At 38.5% G+C, this 20091-nt stretch overlaps 4 protein-coding genes and 1 pseudogene across 13 annotated transcripts; 2 read left to right on the top strand and 3 right to left on the bottom strand.

Moving 5' to 3' along the window:
- Window positions 1–588: 588 nt before the first annotated feature.
- On the bottom strand, window positions 589–3583 carry LOC126628986 (cytochrome c oxidase assembly protein COX11, mitochondrial-like). 2 transcript variants are annotated; one of them, XM_050298869.1, is made up of 7 exons: window positions 3438–3583; window positions 2830–3166; window positions 2692–2744; window positions 2307–2396; window positions 2088–2187; window positions 977–1057; window positions 589–900 (listed from the first exon to the last, which is right to left on the bottom strand). In XM_050298869.1, the coding sequence occupies exons 1-7, from the start codon at window positions 3518–3520 to the stop codon at window positions 799–801; spliced, it is 846 nt and encodes a 281-aa protein (XP_050154826.1). In that variant the 5' UTR covers window positions 3521–3583; the 3' UTR covers window positions 589–798. The 2 variants fall into 2 exon arrangements, with proteins under 2 accessions (XP_050154826.1, XP_050154827.1); XM_050298870.1 differs by having other exon boundaries at window positions 2088–2192; window positions 2324–2396.
- On the top strand, window positions 3519–8637 carry LOC126628985 (uncharacterized; annotated as a pseudogene).
- Window positions 8585–11418, bottom strand: LOC126628984 (pentatricopeptide repeat-containing protein At1g11290, chloroplastic). The gene has a single exon (XM_050298868.1). The coding sequence runs from the start codon at window positions 11306–11308 to the stop codon at window positions 8810–8812; it is 2499 nt and encodes an 832-aa protein (XP_050154825.1). The 5' UTR covers window positions 11309–11418; the 3' UTR covers window positions 8585–8809.
- Window positions 11419–12997: 1579 nt separating this feature from the next.
- On the bottom strand, window positions 12998–14082 carry LOC126629686 (elongation factor 1-beta 2-like). Its single transcript, XM_050299783.1, has 2 exons — window positions 13914–14082; window positions 12998–13811 (listed from the first exon to the last, which is right to left on the bottom strand). Exons 1-2 carry the CDS (start codon window positions 13997–13999, stop codon window positions 13226–13228), a joined length of 672 nt encoding a protein of 223 aa, XP_050155740.1. The 5' UTR covers window positions 14000–14082; the 3' UTR covers window positions 12998–13225.
- Window positions 14083–15216: 1134 nt separating this feature from the next.
- LOC126627737 (cytochrome c oxidase assembly protein COX15-like) lies at window positions 15217–19836 on the top strand. 9 transcript variants are annotated; one of them, XM_050297252.1, is made up of 6 exons: window positions 15283–15339; window positions 17724–17781; window positions 17854–17960; window positions 18479–18705; window positions 18801–19048; window positions 19355–19836. In XM_050297252.1, exons 3-6 carry the CDS (start codon window positions 17890–17892, stop codon window positions 19430–19432), a joined length of 624 nt encoding a protein of 207 aa, XP_050153209.1. In that variant the 5' UTR covers window positions 15283–15339; window positions 17724–17781; window positions 17854–17889; the 3' UTR covers window positions 19433–19836. The 9 variants fall into 9 exon arrangements, 8 of the variants coding, with proteins under 8 accessions (XP_050153207.1, XP_050153211.1, XP_050153214.1 ...); XM_050297250.1 differs by lacking the exon at window positions 17724–17781 and having other exon boundaries at window positions 15217–15339; window positions 17805–17960; XM_050297254.1 differs by lacking the exon at window positions 17724–17781 and having other exon boundaries at window positions 15247–15339.
- The last annotated feature ends 255 nt before the right edge of the window (window positions 19837–20091 follow it).

Here is a 20091-nt window from a genome sequence, read left to right as displayed (position 1 = left end):
TCAACTAGCAACTCGAACTAGTAAGTCATTATAGGCATTACCGCAAGGAGATGATTTTACGAGGAAGACGATTCATCTTATGAGGATATAAAAGTAAAAGAACCTTGATATTCCCAATTGGTTTTATAATGGAACCTCAATTTCTTCGTATCTCTTCATCAACAGTTAAACGATGGCAACCCTATATTAGACTTTTTACTACTTACAGCTCGTTTGGATGTGTTTTTAAAATACTTGAAAACATTTTTGGTAGACATATTTTTGGAACCAATTCTTAGTAAAAATGCAAGTAAATTTTGAAAAAACACGTAAAAGTGATTCCTGGAAGAAGCATATAACTGATGCTTATTGCAGAGAGCACTTAAGTGCTTTTGGAACAAAAAAAACATTCTCTAAAAGCTTTTCAATCAATTTGAAAGCACATCCAAACAAGCTCTTAATTTTTCAATTTTTCACATACAAGCAATACTTGGGGAGGCGGGAATCGGACTAGAGACCTTGATTGCAGGCGTATGCTGTTGGGCAGATGTATCGACAAACTAATAGGTATACTGAAGAAACAAATGAATGAACAAATAATTCAGTGTATAAAAACAGTATAACCAATGTAATTTTATTGTCAAAACCATGACCTCTTTACATTTCTTTCATCCATATATTGAAACCTACTGCAGAAACATGATCTGCAATAAATATGGAAAAGAAAACACCAAATATTCTTCCTCGACTCTTCGAGTCTGGTCGTTTCTATAGCTTTATGCAAATCACGTTCGGAATTATTGAAATGGCAGACCGTCTTTATTCCTCTGAGACCTTGAAAAATGTATAGGACAAAATTATGTTATTGATACCGTCCATTCTTGGATCTGTTTCAAACTCGGGGTCGATATAAAAGAACACCTGCGAAAAAGTAACATGTCTTTCAGTACAGCAATTTTGCTTCTAAGCAATTAGTAATTTAAAGCACACTACTTACAGGCATGTCAATCTGCTCCCCCGGAAGAAGCCGCTGCTCCTCGAAGCAAAAGCACTGTATTTTATTGAAGTAAACTGCAGCCTGGGAAAAGAAACATTACGTTATCACTAACCAGAGCATAGTTGAGCAATACTTTACAGGAAAAATGAAATGAACAATTATCAGAACCCAAAAATTCTGATGTGTGCATGAAACTCCTAGAAACATGCTTCCAAGTTGTTAGATTAGAAAGGTTGTTTAAAAATGTAGCACCAAAACAATAGGCATGATTTTGGAACCGAGATAAAAGTGAACATATGTTTACATTAGACGACTCCTAAATCATATTGCACCAGCATCTTTGCCACAATCTTATACAAACTTATAACCAAGATTATGGGCTGCTAAGATGGGGTTTCTCGGGAATTAAACAAATATAGGTCATATTATGGCAAGCATTAACGACCCTGAAAAGAAATCCTGGAAAAGAGTCAAGAATCACCCTTGACCACATCCCAACATTCTTGGAAAACTGTCATAGGAAAACCATCTGGACCAGGAGATTTCTCACTAGCCCCTACTAGAATCAAGCGCAACCCAACTAATTTCTTCTTCAAGATTTCATAAGCTGTATCTACGATGGAAACTGGCACAAACCAATGATCCCTTGCCTCGTCATAAGTGCTCTTGATTTCACGAGATGTTTCTCATGACTAGTCATTCTCCCCACACAAATATGCTTTCAATTCTGAGGCCATATCGATGCATTTATGTCAAGGCATCTTTCAAATGTTTCGTTAGGCAGGCATTGATTTCATACAGTGATTCTATTTGTTCCTTCACTGTCCTCAGACCACTCTCTATGTCAAGAAATTACATCAATATAATAAACTGTATTTCAAAAGCCAAGAAAATGGAAACTTTCACGGCACTGTATAGAGCTATCTCAAGCTCATCCAACAGTGCATTTTGTGTTATTACCTGTCTCGGGTTACAAAGTGTTCCATGAGATCTAGATAATCAAGGTTTATTAAAACCCAATGAAATACATTGAGGCACAGTTCATACTATAGTCAAGAAATGGAATTTACAGACACGTGAATAAACACAACAAAAGATTATCGGGCAGTACCTTCATAGGGGTAACATTATAAGTTGAGACACCAACTATTGGAGTTGAACTTCGGTTTTCAGCGGTATAGAAAGCAAGTGCACTTTCTCCAGGCTTTACCCTTACCTTCCAGAAATAAAGCAAGAATGTTATGGTAAAGCACCAAAATTGTAAAGAGAGCCTTTGCTTTGAAAAATATGTAGTTAAGAATAATAATGGATGTAGCAAACAAATAAATACATTGTGAAAGGAAAAACCTCTCTTTGTGTAGGAATAAACTTCCATTGCATTCCATCAGCCACATCAGCATTGAACTGCACCACTATCTCCCTGCAAGAGGATGTCATATGAGAATATAAACGTTGTTAACATCATTCAGATTCCTCTGAATCTACTAATTAAACTCTGATTTACATCTCAAGAATAAGAGACAAAGGTTTCCATAATGTTTTCTGAAATCGAGTGAAACTCGTGTGTAATTGGGATAGGGGTAGGACCTAGAAAGCATTCATATATGAATACCATAGGCATGGAAAACATAAAAGTAAAATGAAAATTAAGGATTTAATGATTTCACAACCATAAGAAGAGACAAGCTCTGTTACTTTAGAAGCAGAATGCGGACCTATTTGTGACTGTGCCATCCTTAGCATGCCGAGCAATCTTCTGTTCAACACTCTAAATAAAGCAAAGGTGCAAATCATTGTTAAATCAAACAAAAAGAAACCAATATTACAGCCTGAAAATTCGAAAAGAATCAGACCTCACGGCGTTGGATAGTGCCTCCATACCCTGTAGCTTGGCAGAATCTTCTATAGAGAGGAACAGCTGCATAACTGGCTGCCACCATTGCAAAAACCAAACCCGTCAAGTAGTAAAGCATCTTGCGCGATTTTCGTTGCGTGGCAGCCAGAGATGAATAGGGTCTCTGGATTCTTCTTAACAGAGATTGAGAAGCAAATGGTGAGAGCTGACTACCACACTTGTCGAACGAGTTTAACTCAAAGCGCCGCCACATATTCTTATTACCATGGCTGAAATGCCTCTGATATTTACTAATACTACTACCACCTCCATTAAAATTACAACTGGGAATGCATCTGGATCATCATATCATTTCAACAACAAAAAATTCAAACTTGATACAAAGCACACATGGCATTCACAAAGTTATATTCTCTAACCGCAATTTTAAGCCGGGAAGTGATTTCCGCACACTTTTTTTTCCGGCTTCTGCAAACCCCTGTTTAATCCTTGCCACTTGATTGAATAAGCCAATCGGGAATCACAAGACAGAAATAAACAGGGGCGTGCAGAAGGAGAAAAATGGAGTTCGGAAATCATGTCCTTTTAAGCAATGGAAATATTTACCTGGACTGGAGAGTGAAAAGGTGTGAGCTTGTGAGGTAAGTTGAGAGGGGAAGAGCTCTCTTACAAAGCCCAGACCACGACATGGTTGAAGATAGCGGATTTCACTTGATCCTCAACACTCGGAGCATCTCTGCAACCAACACAGAGAGAGTAAGAAGATGCCTCTGCAAAACCCTAATTTCTCTGCAAAACCCTAAATTTTGAAATTGGGGTTTTGCTTCAGCTCGCATCAAAAATGGGAACCGCAGATGAAAAGTTCACTAAAAAGGAATATTATTTACACGTGGCGACATATAAGTGGCTGTTTGAAGAAAGAAAATAGACTGCGTGACATCTGATCACTATTACAATTCACTTCCGAGTCGTTCCGACGCCGCACAACTCTTCCTTGTCCAACTTTCTCTCTGTTTCTCTGTGTCTATTGCTGCGCCGCCGCCACTGGCATCCCAGAGCACACGTCGGCCCCTACTCCATCAACCTCCTCCTCCTCCTCCTCCTCCGTGCTATATTCGTAAGAATTCAACCCTAATTAACTTCTCTGTGTCTGTGTGTTAGAGACGAAGATGAGCAATCCAGCTCATGATTTTCATGAAGAAGAAGATGACCAGGGGGAGATATTTCTTGATGAAGATGACATAATCCGAGAATCCACTGTTGATGACGAAGGTCCTCACCCTCTATATATATATCTATATCTATTTTTTCGTGTAAAGAGTAATATTTGAAATTTTTGTTAATTTCTTGTGGATTGCAGATCTTCCTGATGCAGATGATCAAAGTGTTGGTATGCTTACTTCACTAGAACCGATATCATCTCGGACGCTGATAATTCAATGTGTATGAAATGGGTTTTGTTCTGTTTTTCCTCTTGAGTTAATTACATTGATTTGGTATGGTATGTATGTTTTATGGTGGTTTCAGATGAGCCTGATGACGATGATTCCATGCACACGTTCACTGGCCATAACGGTAAGTGTTTCAGTTGCTGTGTTTCTTTGTGCATTTCACCTGCTACAGACATTATGTGTTATTAACAGTCAATTAAGTTGAAATAATCAATAGTGACTTGACTACCAAGTTATTACCTTGTACTTGCAAGAGTTGTACATTTTGCCAATGATGAAGCGAGTGAAACTCAGCCGAGAAAGATGCAAATAGTTAGCATTAGGCAGAAATGTTTTATGTTTTTGCATCATTATTAACTTATGCTGGAGGAATTTCAGAATCTTATACTGAAGGGGTTTTCTTAAGGTTGTTATAGGCATCACTGAGATAAGATGCAAGGGTTAATGTTTACTTCACTCTCTAGCTGCATTGATTTTGAAACTGTAGATTATTCTGCCCCTCGACGGAGTTCTTGACAGTTGCTTTTTGTGTTAGGGTTAGGAAATGAAATCTATATGACCTGTTATTGTTTATTTTATCTGCACATGGGTTGGTTAGGAAATAAAATCTGTATTAGCTTTGGCTTTAGCTTGATGCTTTGCCGCTTAGCTCGGGAAATTCAATTTCTTGGATTACTTGAAAGTTTAGGGTATCAACTACTTTCCTTTCCTTTCTGGGACAGGTGAGCTTTACACAGTTGTCTGCAGCCCAACAGATCCTACTTTGGTTGCAACCGGTGGTGGAGATGACAGAGGGTTTCTTTGGAGAATTGGAGTAGGAGATTATGCTTTTGAGCTTCAAGGTAGGTGTACGAGAGAATATCTGTATATTTTACATGCTCGTGTGCATTTGTCTGAACCCAATTTTATATGAGAAACCTAGCTTAAAAGTACCAAACTATGTACTCATTGGATTTTATGCCCACTTTGCTAGTTTAACTTCATCTACGCTACTCTGCAGGTCATAAGGATTCTGTTTCTAATTTATCATTTAGTACTGATGGGCTGTTGCTTGCATCCGGAAGCTTGGATGGAATTATTCAAATTTGGGATGTAGCGAACGGAGTTCTGAAAAAAACTCTCGAAGGTCCTGGAGGGGGCATTGAGGTAAAACTTTTAGGCTCTATTTCTTACTGTGATTGTACTTACTTTATTAGAAATTTAATATGGACTATGTGATTTCTCAGTGGGTCAGGTGGCATCCTAGGGGGCATCTGGTCCTGGCTGGTTCAGAGGACTGCACGGTCTGGATGTGGAATGCTGACAATGGTTCCTATCTTAATATGTTTTCAGGCCATGGTAGTAACGTGAGTTGTGGTGATTTTACCCCTGATGGTAACTATTCTTCATCTTTGTGCTTCAATCTGTCTGCTTCTCTCACTCCTTTCCTCTTTTTTCGTAAACTGTTATATCATGAATTTAATCTATTTAAACTGATTCAAAAAGCATTTTGATGTTTTTTTAACTGTCACCATTGATATATGTTTTCATGTCTTTTGCTGCTTGCTTAAGGTAAAACAATATGCACTGGTTCTGCTGATGCAACTTTGAGAATATGGAATCCAAAAAGTGGCGAAAACATTCATGTCATACAAGGTATCTGTTCAAGTTATCATATAACTTTCCTATGTTGTTCCTCTTACGAGTTAGTTGAGGTTTTGGAGCAAAAATCAGTATAGAAATAGGTAGTATGAAACCTTGAATCGAAATGATTGTGATTATTTATTTTTCCCCTCTATTTTTTGGAGCTACCGGTTGATGTTGCAATGTTCCAAGTTCATTAAGAAGCTACCGGTTCAAAATCGTAATATGACAGAGCAGAGAACCCCCTAAACCAAACAATGATAAGGATGACGCTCTGACATTTTGTTGCAATACATCCGAGAAGAATGACATTCGCATACAAGGTCTGAAATTTCGGCCAATATACACAATGTATGGGCAGAAATTTGAGATTTTATGAGGTGTCAATACAGAAACTTGGGCCGAAGCTCTATCTTTTCATCCTTTCACCAAAGTTGATTACCCGTGATGAATTTCTTTTAATTCTATATTTCCATTTTCATTTAGTTTGTTCAGTTAACTTACCTAAAGTACCTTTTCTATCATGGTGCTAGCATCTATCATTCCTTATGTATCACGAGTTAATTCCTTGCATCTAATCCTGAGTTTTGAGCTTCAATGCATAAACGCTGCAGACCAAATCTGTCATGCTATACTAATGAGTTGTGCCATTTTATCTTGCTAAAAGTTGGTAACGTTAACAGGAAGTGAAAGACTGAACTGATGTTGTTTCTGATATCCAGCAGTTTTGTCTATTTGAATTTGTCACAGAAACGGTATTTGTTTGTCCTCATATTGGAAATTTTGACTTTTTTCTGTCTTTTAGGTCACCCATACCATATTGCTGGATTAACATGTTTGGCAATAAACTCTGATTCAACTCTAGCTTATACTGGTTCTGAAGATGGCTCTATCCATATCGTCAACATAACTACTGGAAAGGTGTGATGTACTTTTGTTACATTGCGATTGCTCATTGGTTAGTTCCTTGGTTTCGCTCTACGAGTTATCAGGCTTTTAATAGAAGTCCTTTTTTCACAACAACAGGTTGTTAGTTCCCTAGCTTCACATTCAGATTCTGTTGAATGCATCGGGCTTGCACCAAGGTACATTCAAGCCTTTCAGACATTCAAATTGAACTGTTTTAATTATGAATTTATGAAAGACTGCTGCAATTTTGGAGAAAATATTTATGAAACCGTGCTGCAAATTGTTTTTTTATAGAGAGTTTTGTAAGGAAAAAAGAAAACAAACGGAGAGGGTGGTCTAGACTTCTAGTAGACCAGTCCAAACGCCACTACCACAAGACCAAGCAGACCAAATTAACAGCCTAAAACAAAACCACAGCCAGACTAGCAAATTACAATCTAAACAAAGCAACGGAATCGATATTCCAGTGAACTCATTAGAAACCAAAGCCCATAAGACTGATAGAAACTGAACTTCATCTCAAAGCTCCTCAATACTTGCTTTGCTCCCCCATAATCCTCGAAGATCCTTTTATTTCTCTCCATTGAACCCAATTCACAGCATGAAACATACAGCCAAACAATACTCTAGCTTTCTTCCCCTTCCACAACGGAGAATGGGATTCACTGATGAGGGAAAAACAATTCTTTTAGATACCCATCTCCCTAAACAACGTCAGCCATAAACTCAAAGTCACTGGACAACGAAGAAAGGTATGGTTGGTTGATTCAGAGGCAGATTACATAAGGGGCACCATTGAAGCAGCAAGGTAAGATAGGGGCGTCTTGTCTGAACCCTGTCACATGTATTGACCTTGCTATGAGCTACCAACCAAGACAAAATTTGGACTTTTGATAGATTTCCATATCAGCCGAAAGGATGGACAGATTGCTCCGTTTCCATTTTGGGGATGTGATTGTAATAAGATCTGCACACAAAAAGGTTCCATTAGTGTCCAAAGACCATCTCCTTGAGTCCAGCCTAGAGTAGTGATGGTGACATTCCCACAGTGCTGCAATTTTGGATTGATAAAAAGCTATTACATGTTGTGTCTTCTCACCTCCATTGATTCCTGTTCTCGTCTTAAACATGACAGCATGTACAAGGAAACTATATGTATCGTATATATCTTTGCAATTGCAATCATGGTGATTCTAAATCATGTAGTATACTTTCACTATACTCATAAATTTAATTGGGTATGGCAGCTCTCCATGGGCTGCAACTGGAAGTATGGATAAGAAGCTTGTTATCTGGGATTTGCCTTCTTCGTCAGCTCGTGCTACATGTGAACATGAGGTCTGTTGGAGTTTCTTCTTGTACTATATATATATATCTACCTATCCAGTTCCAATATTCCGAGTTGTTACGCGTGTTTACTTCCAGCCAGTGTTAGTGTTAATTTCAAATTGCTGTCTAATGAAAAACATCACACTTGTGGGCAGGATGGAGTGACATGCTTGACATGGCTTGGTCAATCAAATTACCTAGCAACAGGTTGCGGGGATGGAAAGGTTCGAGTCTGGGATAGCCGCTCTGGGGATTGTGTTAGAACCTTCAGTGGCCACACCGAAACCATCCAGTCTCTTTCCGTTTCTGCCAACCAAGAGTTTCTTGTTTCAGTATCTACTGACGGAACCGCCCGAGTTTTTGAGATTGCAGAATATAAGTGAGCAATATAGCCTACATAGCTTTGTAACGAGTATGGTCTTACAGTTATGCAGTACCTCGTATTCAAAGAATCTTAGTTGAGATGAATGCCAATACATAGTATTTTGTGATAACATTTTTAACATTACTGTTTTCCTTATCTCTTAATTTTGTTCCCTAAAAGTTCCCCGAGGCTGCAACAGGAGAATTCTTCGGTCCAGACAGGGATGGCAATTTAGCCCGTTAAAACAACAGGAAAGTGGCAACTACACAACTGCCAAAAATATAAATCGAACAAAGATATAATCACCAATAATCGCCACACGAACATGTTCCATTCTTGAAATGATGGAACCGGTGCATGTCACGAACGATGATCTCCCGTCTAGTTACAAGGGAAATGTACTTGGTTGCGTTATGGCAATCTCCGCAAACTCGTAAGTTCTTCCGAATGTGTATGGTTGCACCAGGAGTAGTGTTCAAGAGCCCAAACGCAATAGCCAGCTTCTCACTGTGGCTATTGAGCAACTGCTCCTTAACATCAGCTTCCACATCATGAATTGAATTGGTGTCCGGCACATAACCAGCCGCCTTGATCTCGTCTCCCAGAGTGTCCAGAAAAGTGTAGATTCTTTTGGATTGGGGATGGCTTGTGCTTCCGGAATAGAAAGTGTGAACCTCGTTCTTCAAATCCACTAAACTGCAGCCTGGGGTTTTCTGTAGCCCTCTCTTCTCCATCATCGTTCGCACGTTGGCCACTTTGTCCCACAACGAAGCTGTTTGATATATATTAGCAAGCAAAACATGATACCCGCCATCCGCAGGATTCAACTCAAATATCTTATCTGCTGCCTTTTCCCCCAACTCTATATTTTTATGAATTCTGCAAGCCCCCAACATGGCTCCGAAGACAGTAATACCAGGCTCCATAGGCATATTTTGAATAAAATCCCAAGCCTCATTTAGCCGGCCAGCTCGACCAAGGAGATCAACCATGGCCCCGTAGTGATCCATTGCAGGTTCCAAGCCATAATCTTCTTTCATGCTTGCAAAGTATTGTAGACCCTCTTCCACTAAACCTGAGTGACTGCAAGCAGAGATCACACATAGGAATGTTATATCATTCGGCTTTATTGTTCCTTTTTTCATTTCATTGAACAGATCTACAGCAGATTTTCCGAGCCCATTTGTTCCATATCCATCAATCATAGCGTTCCATGTCGTCACATGCCGCTCATCCATCATGTCAAAAAGTTTTCTAGCAGTGTGCACAGCTCCACATTTTGCATACATGTCAACAAGAGCAGTCATCACAAAAATGTTTTTGTCAAAACATTTTCTTATTACAAGTCCATGAATCCACTTAGCCTGTCGTGTAACTGATAGCTCCGCGATAGCAGGGATGACACCTACCATTGTAAATGAATCTGGTTTTATATTTTGCGAATGCATCTCGCAAAAGTGACTTAAAGCCTCGCTGACACGCCCATTCTGCGCATAACCTAATATCAATGCATTCCATGAGACTGGGGTCTTACCCTGCAACTTGTTAAATATTTTTGCAGCAATGTCAACTCGCTTACACTTCGAATACATGGATATCAAAGAGTTCATGACCGAAACATCAGATCCGAGTTTCATCTGATCCAATAATTTATGTACGAACATTCCTCGCTCAAGATCTCCCAAATCAGCACAAGCATGCAAAGCTTCCATTATAGTAACATTTGTTGGTTCAAAGCCTTGATCCAACATCTTCTGGAAAACCTCCATTGCCTCCTTGGGGTCATCATTTTGTACGTACCCGTCTATCATGGAATTCCAAGAAACAACAGTCTTGTGCTTCATCCTTTTGAAAATCAACCGAGCAGTCCCCACCGATCCACATTTTGAATACATGTCTACAAGAGCAGTAGAAAGGTTTACATGCGATTCGAAACCAGCTCTTACAACATACGCATGAATTGATTTTCCAATTATCAAAGACCCAAAATCTGCAACAGCAGGCAAAAGAGTGACCAATGTGATCGGATCAGGCTTCTGACCTTCCTCCTGCATCCGTATAACCAACTCCATAGCTATCTTTGCCAACCCATTTTGCGCATAACCAGCAACAATTGTATTCCAAGAAACCAAGTCCCTCTCAGGCATTCTATCAAACATCTTATATGCCTCATCAACCTGCCTACATTTCGCATACAGATTCACAACTGCGGTCATCGCAAACAAATTTGAGGCAAACCCACTACTAATTAGATCCCCATGAATCTCTTTTCCCCTCCTAAGATCAGCATTGTCACCACAAACTTTCAACAAATAAGTAAAATTATACACAACAGGTTTAACACCATCATACTTCATTCGACAAAAGAACGAAAAGGCGTCACCTAAAGACGAGTTCTTGGCATGCCCTTTGAGCAGAGTGTGGTAAAAGACCTCGAGTTTGTCCTCAACGGTGTTGAAAACCCGAGCGGCCTCACTGGGGCAGCCATAGTTGCAGAACAAGCTGACAAGCTTAGTCTGGAACAAGTGCTCGTTGTAGAGACCGTTCTTGATGATGAGGGGGATGATTTGGTTGAGTTCTTGCACGGAAGTGCAGAGCTCGAGGAGGATGGCTGCAGGGTGCTTGTAGACATGAGAAGGAATGTGGGTTCGTTGGGAAAGGGTGTGAAAGGTTTGTGATTTTGGGGTTGAGATTGGGGGGCGGAGTCGAGACGAAGTTGGTGGCGGTGGTGGTGGAAGTGGCGGCGTTATGGTGTTGGTTATGGGGTGTAGAGGTGGGAAAGATAAGAGCTGTGAGCTCATCGTTTTCTGCCTCTCTACATTTCATGAGACTGCAACGAGTTTATATGTTTTGGATAAGATTAATGGAAGGTGATACAACTCACAGAGGAAAGCTTGACTCTAAAGATTGTTCCTCTCCAAAATACTTTGTGACAAGTTTCCAAAAAAAAAAAAAAATTGTGACAAATTGACGAATGTTTGTGCTTATAATTGGAACTTTTTATATTATAAATAAATAAAATAATTAATTTAAAGTAAGATTGTTTGTTTTTTAAAGTATTATTAAAGAGGGAGAGGATTCTAAAATATTACAATAGAAAAAAAAGAGTTTCGAACCCAAAACACAGGTGCAAGCCGAATCAACTAGGACATTGAACCACAAGCTTAATATAAGGGCTATTTAGTAAATCAATAGTAGCAAATAAATTGACAATTAATGTTTTTATCGTATTCGGCGGTTTGTTTTTATACAATTCGATAAATAAACTTCTCCTATTTTATGATTTTTTTAAAGATAATCCTTATGAAGTGATTTATAATATAAACAGGTTCGATCAAAGTATATGAAAGAGTCGAGTTAATTCCTAATTCATATTACAAAGGATGAAAGGAAGTTCACACCCAAATAATCTCTCTTCGCACCCAGCAGATTAATGAAATTGTCTTCAAATTACACCCTTGCACACATATGGGAATGTTCGGTAGTACGCATTCGAACATAAGTTTCAAAAATGTTTCAGGATGTTCGGCATCTCCCTAACCGAACCATAAGAGCCATGGATTTGAATACGTTATTTACTGACGTTTGCATTACAAACGATTGTTCCCGTTCGAAGCACTTCAACCGAAATACAACCGAAATACAACGTGCATCAATCAGTAGTTTACCAGCGTCGTTCGTTTAATTTCTTCAACATCCCTCTTTCACACATAGATCATGTTGAGGACTCAACTTCTCGTACAGGACTTGGATTCAAACTAAAGTAAAAAAAAAAAATATTACACACAATTGGACAATTCACAAAAGAAAACAGTAATTCAAAGATGCAAATGTTCGATAAATGATAAACTTGCCATGCCAGAAAATACAAGCTCATTGCATTCTGGCACCATAATAACAACAAAACCTTTTCCCGCTAAATGAGGTCGGCTACATGAATCCTAGAACGTCATTGCGCTCGATTTTGTGTCACGTCTTCCGTTCCGTTAGATACAAATACTACATCATCCTACCATTACATGAACGAAAACTAAAGTACGGCAGCAGCACGATGTTAGAAACAAGCCTAGCAAGAACAATCCCTAAGAAAAAGCACATGAGAGAGAGAGAGAGAGGATAGAAAGAATGATACTTAGTTTTGAGTCTTTTGACTACGCAGAGAAGACATATCCGTTGCTAACCAGCTTACATGATGACCGAATATTGCAAGGGAACCAAAAACATAATCCACAAAACCTAGTTAATCTTTACTTATGACCCAATTTAACAAACACCTAGAGTAACAGCAACTACTTCCACCCTTAATAACCATGACTTGCAGAGCGATTCAAGATACAATTTGCGCAACGATCAAACTTGATGCATATATCATCTCATAACTTTCCAAGGCAATTCACAAATACGATTTAATTAGACCACGGATTCTCTCATCCCAGCTTCCTCTTGATTGGATGAACAATTCAATTGAAAAGTAAAAACAACTAGAGCGATTATTCACCGAAGAAAAAAAAAATCTAGATAGCAATTAAGCACATTAACTGTATAACTTAAGGATTACAAAACTCAAAATAACAAAAGCCAACAAGTAGAAACACGAATTAAAACCATATATCATCATGTAAAGATCAAAAGTAGATTGACTCGCGAAAATTGCTACCACAAATCCAAACCGAATAAGTAAATATGATAACGAAGAGTAGTGCACCGCAGTAGTAGGATTAAATTTTGTTGAAGGCAACAATGTCGCAGCTCTGGATATACTCGTTGCGGGGCTCAACGGTAAGCTGCTCTTCGATGAGGTCATCGACGGAAACAAGGTCATCGACAATGGTGAGCATGATCTGCAACTTCTTGATCCCGTAACCAACGGAAACCAATTTCGATGCGCCCCAGAAGAGACCCTCCATCTCGACACTCCGAACAGCCTCCTCGAGCTTCTTCATGTCAGTCTCATCGTCCCAAGGCTTGACATCCAAAAGAACAGAGGACTTTCCACTCTCCTTCTTCTTGGTAGACGCCTTTTTGGCTGCGGCCAACTCCGCCTCGGCCTTCTTGTCCTCCTCAGTCTCGTCGCCAAAGAGGTCCAAATCGTCATCGTCATCGCATCCAGCGGCGGCAGCGGGAGCGGGAGCAGCAGCCCCAGCCTTACCGCTGCTGACTCTCACTCCGGCAGCCTTCCCGGGGAAGGTGGAAGCGAGTTGGGACGAAACGGCGTCGTACCACTTGCTCACATTGGCATAAGAACCGGCGGGCTTCTCCAACACGGCGGCGTACACCTTGATGTCATCCAAAGTCAGCTTGTCTCTGAGATTGGGATGAGCAGTGAATTCTTAACAAAAAATAAAGTAAAATCCATTGAAATATACAGAAAAATAAAGAAGAAGAAGAAGAAGAAGAAATTGTTACCCGGAGATGTAAGATTTGCCGGCAAGGAACTCGTCGAGGGCTTTGAGACCGGCATCGGTGTAGAGATCTGAGAAGGTGATGGCCATGGTGATTTGCGAGAGAGAGAGTTAAGAGAGGCGGCCAAAGAGTGAGAGTAGTAGGGCGAGAGAGAGATTTGTTCGGAATCATGACAGCTGCCTATTTATATTATATTTGGGCTGGGAAAAAACCCTAGCTGAGTAAGAGTATCTGTGGGATAATATTCCTTTTTCTTTTGGGTCTCTACATCCAACCTATGGCCCGCCCCTTTTTCCCCAGCATCTCTGATCGGATCATACTTTTTATTTATTTTTTTAATAATAAATTTTGTTAGATTAGTCACAAACGAGAACTGTGGTAAAGGGCTATTTAGTAGATTAGTTGTTAAATTAGCTAACGGCAGAATTTGAAACCAAACTGTCATCCAAGATCTCAATTTCTTTCTACCACTATGGTAAAGAGTCACTTGCGATCTGATCATACCATTTAGTTTTTAATTAAAAAGGGAAATGACATAACTGGCAAATATATCGCAAAATTGGAGCTAGTAGGGATGAAACCCTCATGGCGTATGTGGTTTAACAAATCTATTTAGCGACAATTTGAAGTTGATTATTAATCTATTTAGTGCTTTTTCACAAAGTTGAAAAAAAGCCACGAGAAAATAATTCTAGGCTTGGGTGATTGGGTGCTGTCGGTAAACTGCAGAATAGCTCTCCCGCTTGTATTCAGTCGGTTTGTTTCGTTCCTTGAGGTACAAGGAACGGCGGTGCTTGTTTCTGCAATTTATTAACACACTTCACTTTAATTAATTAGTAGATTGCTTTGGTGGTTAGAATTTTTTTTAACCCACTACCTATCACGTTTAAGTATGTCGTCGATATATAATCACTATGTAGTTGATGTGATAAATATTTGATTTTAATCATTTCAGCAATTATATTTCAAAAATCTCAATTTAGCTAATTTCTCTCAAAATTAATGAAATTAGGTAAGGTACAACCTCTAGGCTGTAATTGTTAGGAAAACTAATGAAAAAGGTTTAAAAACTTTGAGTTTTAATGATAAGGACAAAATAAATGATAAAATGAATAGTACCCGATTTGACTTTTTAGTGTAAAAATATGGTTTTTCGTTAAAATGAACGGTACCGTGAGTTTTTTGTTAAAACTCCAAAAAAAAATTTAGTTAATAAAAAATGACAAATAAAAGTGTAATAAATAATATTAAAAAAATATAAAAATATAATTTTTTTATTAAAAATAAACAGTACGAGAATTTTTTCTTAAAATTTCTTTAAATCTTTATACTGAAAAAAAAAACAAAAAAAAGTCGTCAGCAGTATCTAGACAGTGCGGTGCTTCAGCCACGCCGCCGTTTCCACCGTCCTCTGCTCTGCTCTCTAACAGTAAGTCCTCTTTCTTCTTCCTCTCAACCTTTTAGCTCCTTGTACTTCTCGATTTCTCTTCTTCTTGCTATTTAATATCCCTTTTTGTAAATTGTATTTTAGGGTTTTAGGAATTATGGACTCAGTTACTCTCCTAAATTCTAATTTAGGGTTCAATTAATGTCTAATATCTGAGATGTGGCTTTATGAATTATCGAGTGGGGAGTGCAATTATGGACATTGTGTTGTATACTTGTATGTACTTAGGTGAGATGAGAGAGTCTTCTCTCCTTCTCCTCCCAGATGAGAGGGTTCCGGAAAACCCAGATTTATCTCAAACCAATCTTGTGAACTTTTGATGTTGTTTGTGACTATTGAGGGATTTGATTGAAGATTTAATTTGTGATTTTGGGTTGGAATCCTAACATGTGAAGCTGTTGGAAACCCTAATTTAGAATTCTTAATTTGGTTATCTACGTGTAAACTATCATGGGAATAATAATTGGTATATACATGTACTGAGCAGTAGACCTGTAAACGGGTCGGGTTTATTGGGTTTGGGTCGGGTTCAACCTGACCCGTTAAGTTAACGGGTCATTCGAACCCAACCCGTTAAGCTAACGGTCACCCGTTAACAATTATTATTATTTTTTTCTTTTCATAAAGTTTATTTTTGGTTATTAAGACTTTACTAAAATTACTAAAATATCCTCAACTAACGGGTGTTAACGGGTCCTAACGGGTCTAACGGGTTGCCCCAAAGTGACCCATTATTTAACGGGTTCATCCGTTAGCGACCCGATCCGTTAAATATCCATCCAAATATAAATATTAACAGTTTGAGTCGGGTCGGGTTAACGGGTTGGATTAAAAATGCCAGGCCTACTGAGCAGGAGATACTCAACCCTCTATGTATGTCGTCCGAATTCCTATTCTCTCTTTTTAAGTGAGGTTTGACTGCTATACAATGCAGTTTAAGTTTCGTTGTATTATGTTGATATGGTTTTCTGTTCTTGAACTTTCCCCTCTCAGTTTCAGACTTGAGAGAGATTTTTCGGAGCCGAGTGATAGGGTTTTTTTTTGAAGAACAATGGCAAGGCTCTGTACAATATTAGAGGAAAGACACCGTCTAGGTTTCTGAGCGAGGAATCCTTCAGATTACTCTCAACGGGAGTAACAAGGAAATGCTTGGATGGCTTTCGATCTTTGCCCAAGGTTCCTTTCTCTCCTCGTTTTGTTTTCCTTAAATTCATTTTCTGAAAGTAAATGACTGAGAATTGGGAAGTTATTGCACAATGAATTTTATGACTCTAACTGTCAGCTGTGATGCAAGGATGCTTCTGTTTGGTCCCGTATCCCATATCCCGTATTCGATACTTGATCGGATACGATACTTACCCGATACTCTCGGATACTCGTCCGACACGTATTTTGGTTGATGGACACAAATTTGATATGATGGATACGCGTATCCTACATTTAGGATACACGTATCCGGCTTTTAGGATACATTTTACACTTTCAAAAAAGGTAATGAGGAGGAGAAAATTAATAGGAGACATCTATAATTGAAAGCTGCTGAATGCAAAGGGCTTCCCTCTAATTAAAACCATGAATACGACTTTCACACTTCTCTTACTGTATATAGAGGATTAGATTTCGAACTTTTCTTCTCTAACAACTCAAATGTACTTGAATTTGAATAATTAATTATGTTTTAAAATGTATAGTTTTGTTGCTATATACATTTTTATTTGTCATATCCATAGCGTATCGTATCTTAATTTTTAGAAATTTTCCGTATCATCGTGTCGTGTCGTATCGTATCGCTGTATCCGTATCCATGCTTCATACAGCTGTTGATGGATTGATTTAGAGATTAATTTTGCGTGTTGGAGGATAGAGTCCCACATCGGAAATGCAACCAACAAGGAAATATTATGATTGGAATTATTAAATCTTGAAATCGACAAGTACTAAATACAAAATGGGTGTTGTGTCTCTGTTTTCTGGGTTAAGAATGTTTTGTATGGATGGTTGATCTGTGCATGAAATAATAGAATGTTAATATTGCTAAACAAGTGCTTTATAGTTGGAGTAGATGATTATAGCCTCAATAAAGTAAAAAATAAAATTCGTAATACATAATGAATCTGGATTGCCTACATATATGTTAAATTGTTAATTTGGTAGAAAATTCATGCATGAAAATTCGTAAGAATGTTTATGATGTCTGGGATTAATGACCCTTGATGTCTTTTAGGGTAGTAGTGAATTCAAACGGGGATAAACAGACCATTTGAGAGGAAGAAAAGAAAGGGGGGGGGGGGGGGGGAGGAACCTAAAATCATATCATTGAAGTCCATTGCTTTTAATCTTTAATTTTTATGGTTTTGATTTCACGGTTTTGAAGTACTCTGTTTTCCACGATCAATGCATGCGTTAATGTACCAAAATGAAAAGGTAATTTCTTATGCCAATTTCAGGGTAACTATGTACCATCTATAAGGAATATGTCCACTGTGGCTTCTGTAGGCATTCAAAATAAGGAGGGATTGAAGCTTCTTGTAAATGGAGGACCTCATGCTCAGAAAATGGTTGGCATTTGGCTTTTTGGCTCAGCTGCATGGGTTTTTAGTATGGTGATACTTGGCGGTATTACACGACTTACATGATCTGGTCTTTCGATGAGTGATTGGAAATTTACTGGGGGGCTCCCGCCTCTCTCGGATGAGGACTGGCTGCTTGAACTTGAGAAGTACAAGCAGTCCCCGAGCATAAGCGGTTAGTGCAAACTGAAAATAAAACTGCACATTTTTGTAGCACTACTTTTAGTTGCTTTTCAAACTTTTAAGCCTTTTATAGCTCGTAGCTCATAGTGATCTGTCTCTAAGCATCAAAGCACATTAAAAGCCTTCGAGAATTACCAAAGTTGGCGCGGATGCGATCATTTCCTTGCTGATGTGAAAACATAGTATATATGCTTTTAAGGACTATATTGCTGATGATAATATTAATGTTCATGTGTTTCTCTAGATTTTTGTATTTTGCGTTTACCCAGATTTGAAGGATTGACTAACTAAATAATTGATGTTGTTGCTTTGAAAGATAGTTGAAGTTTTTTTGGACCCTTATGATGTTACCTGGTTCTTGACTGCAGTGTAAATCGAGGTATGGGTACTGAAGATTTCAAATTTATATATTGGATGGAATATGCACATCGTATGTGGGGAAGGGCTCTGGGTATTATGTTTGCATTGCCATTCTCATATTTTCTTCGTAAGGGGTATATTACCTTACAGCTTGGAGTGAGACTTTCTGCTCTTTTTGCCCTTGGTGCTGGGCAGTGTTTAATTGGCTGGTGGATGGTTAAAAGTGGATTAGAGGTTCGGTATGTTTTTTATTTTATTTTATTTGTGTGATGGTGGTTTGGATTGAATTGTAGTTAAATGATGGATCTTTGAAATAATTCTGTCTCTCACAGGAGCCACCAACTGAGTATGCTCAGCCAAGAGTAAGCCCTTACCGTCTTGCAGCTCATCTTACTTCAGCCTTTGCTATATACTGTGGCCTTTTATGGACTGGTCTTTCTGTTGTCATGCCTGAACCACCTGCTGAATCGCTAGCTTGGGTTCGTGGGGCAGCAAAGGTGAAGCGACTTGCTCTCCCTGTAAGCTTACTTGTTGGAGTAACTGCTGTCTCGGGAGCATTTGTTGCCGGGAATGATGCTGTATGTAATTTTCTTCCTATTCTTGCATTTCACAGTGAACTAAAGGGATGATTGTGGCTTTTTCATAGTAGGAGATTACACACACACACACTCACATACATACATATATAATATGTATATGATATATATATATATATATATATATATATTCTTTCATGTGCAGGGGCATGCCTATAATACCTTGCGTGGGCCATCAGCGTCCCTTCTTAAATCACTGCCTCAAGTTATATATATATATATATATATATATATATATATATATATATATATATATATATATATATATATATATTCTTTCATGTGCAGGGGCATGCCTATAATACCTTGCGTGGGCCATCAGCGTCCCTTCTTAAATCACTGCCTCAAGTTGCAAAGACAATCTAGACGACTTTGCAGTACAATTTTGTGACAGTTGGACATTTTTTCGGGTCAAACATTATCTCTTCGGTTCTTGTGTTGTACGTAAATCACCCCTTTACAGCGGGATTGTTTTGCAAATGTGCAGAAATGGTTCTTCTGTTTGTAGTTGGAAATAATACTCAGTATAAGTGAGTGATCCGTCGTCGTTTTGTAGCAGCATAGACGCCTTTGGGCAACAAAACAGTGGTATCTCCACAGGAACTGTAAGCTTGCTTTTCTTGGTTTATAGTATACCTTAATTACATGCAATTATGCAAATGTAATTTGGTCCAGAATGTACTTAGATGTAGTTTCAAGAAAAATTCTTGGAATTAACTGATGATGTGGTGCGACTTTGGCCCGCTTAATTTATTCCATTTGGTTTGTCACACTATAAGTTAACAAAGAACTTAAAAAGTAAACTAATGGATGTATGTAATTGGTAGAAAAATCAATGTTTGAGATTGAAAATGATACGAAAAAAACTTCAAATATTAACAATTGCAAATTGAAAAACTTCATGCCAATAGAAAAGGTGAAATGAATCAGTTTGAAAATATATGAATTGCTAGTTGTAGAATATTACTCTCGTCAACCCGCGCCACTTGTTGCGTTTATGTTGCATCAGATCCCTCAGCTTCCAC

The sequence above is a fragment of the Malus sylvestris genome, chromosome 7 (assembly GCF_916048215.2).
Source record: "Malus sylvestris chromosome 7, drMalSylv7.2, whole genome shotgun sequence".
NCBI classification, from domain to species: Eukaryota; Viridiplantae; Streptophyta; class Magnoliopsida; order Rosales; family Rosaceae; genus Malus; species Malus sylvestris.
Note: the sequence above shows the minus strand (reverse complement) of the source record. Positions and strands in the feature narration are given on the sequence as shown.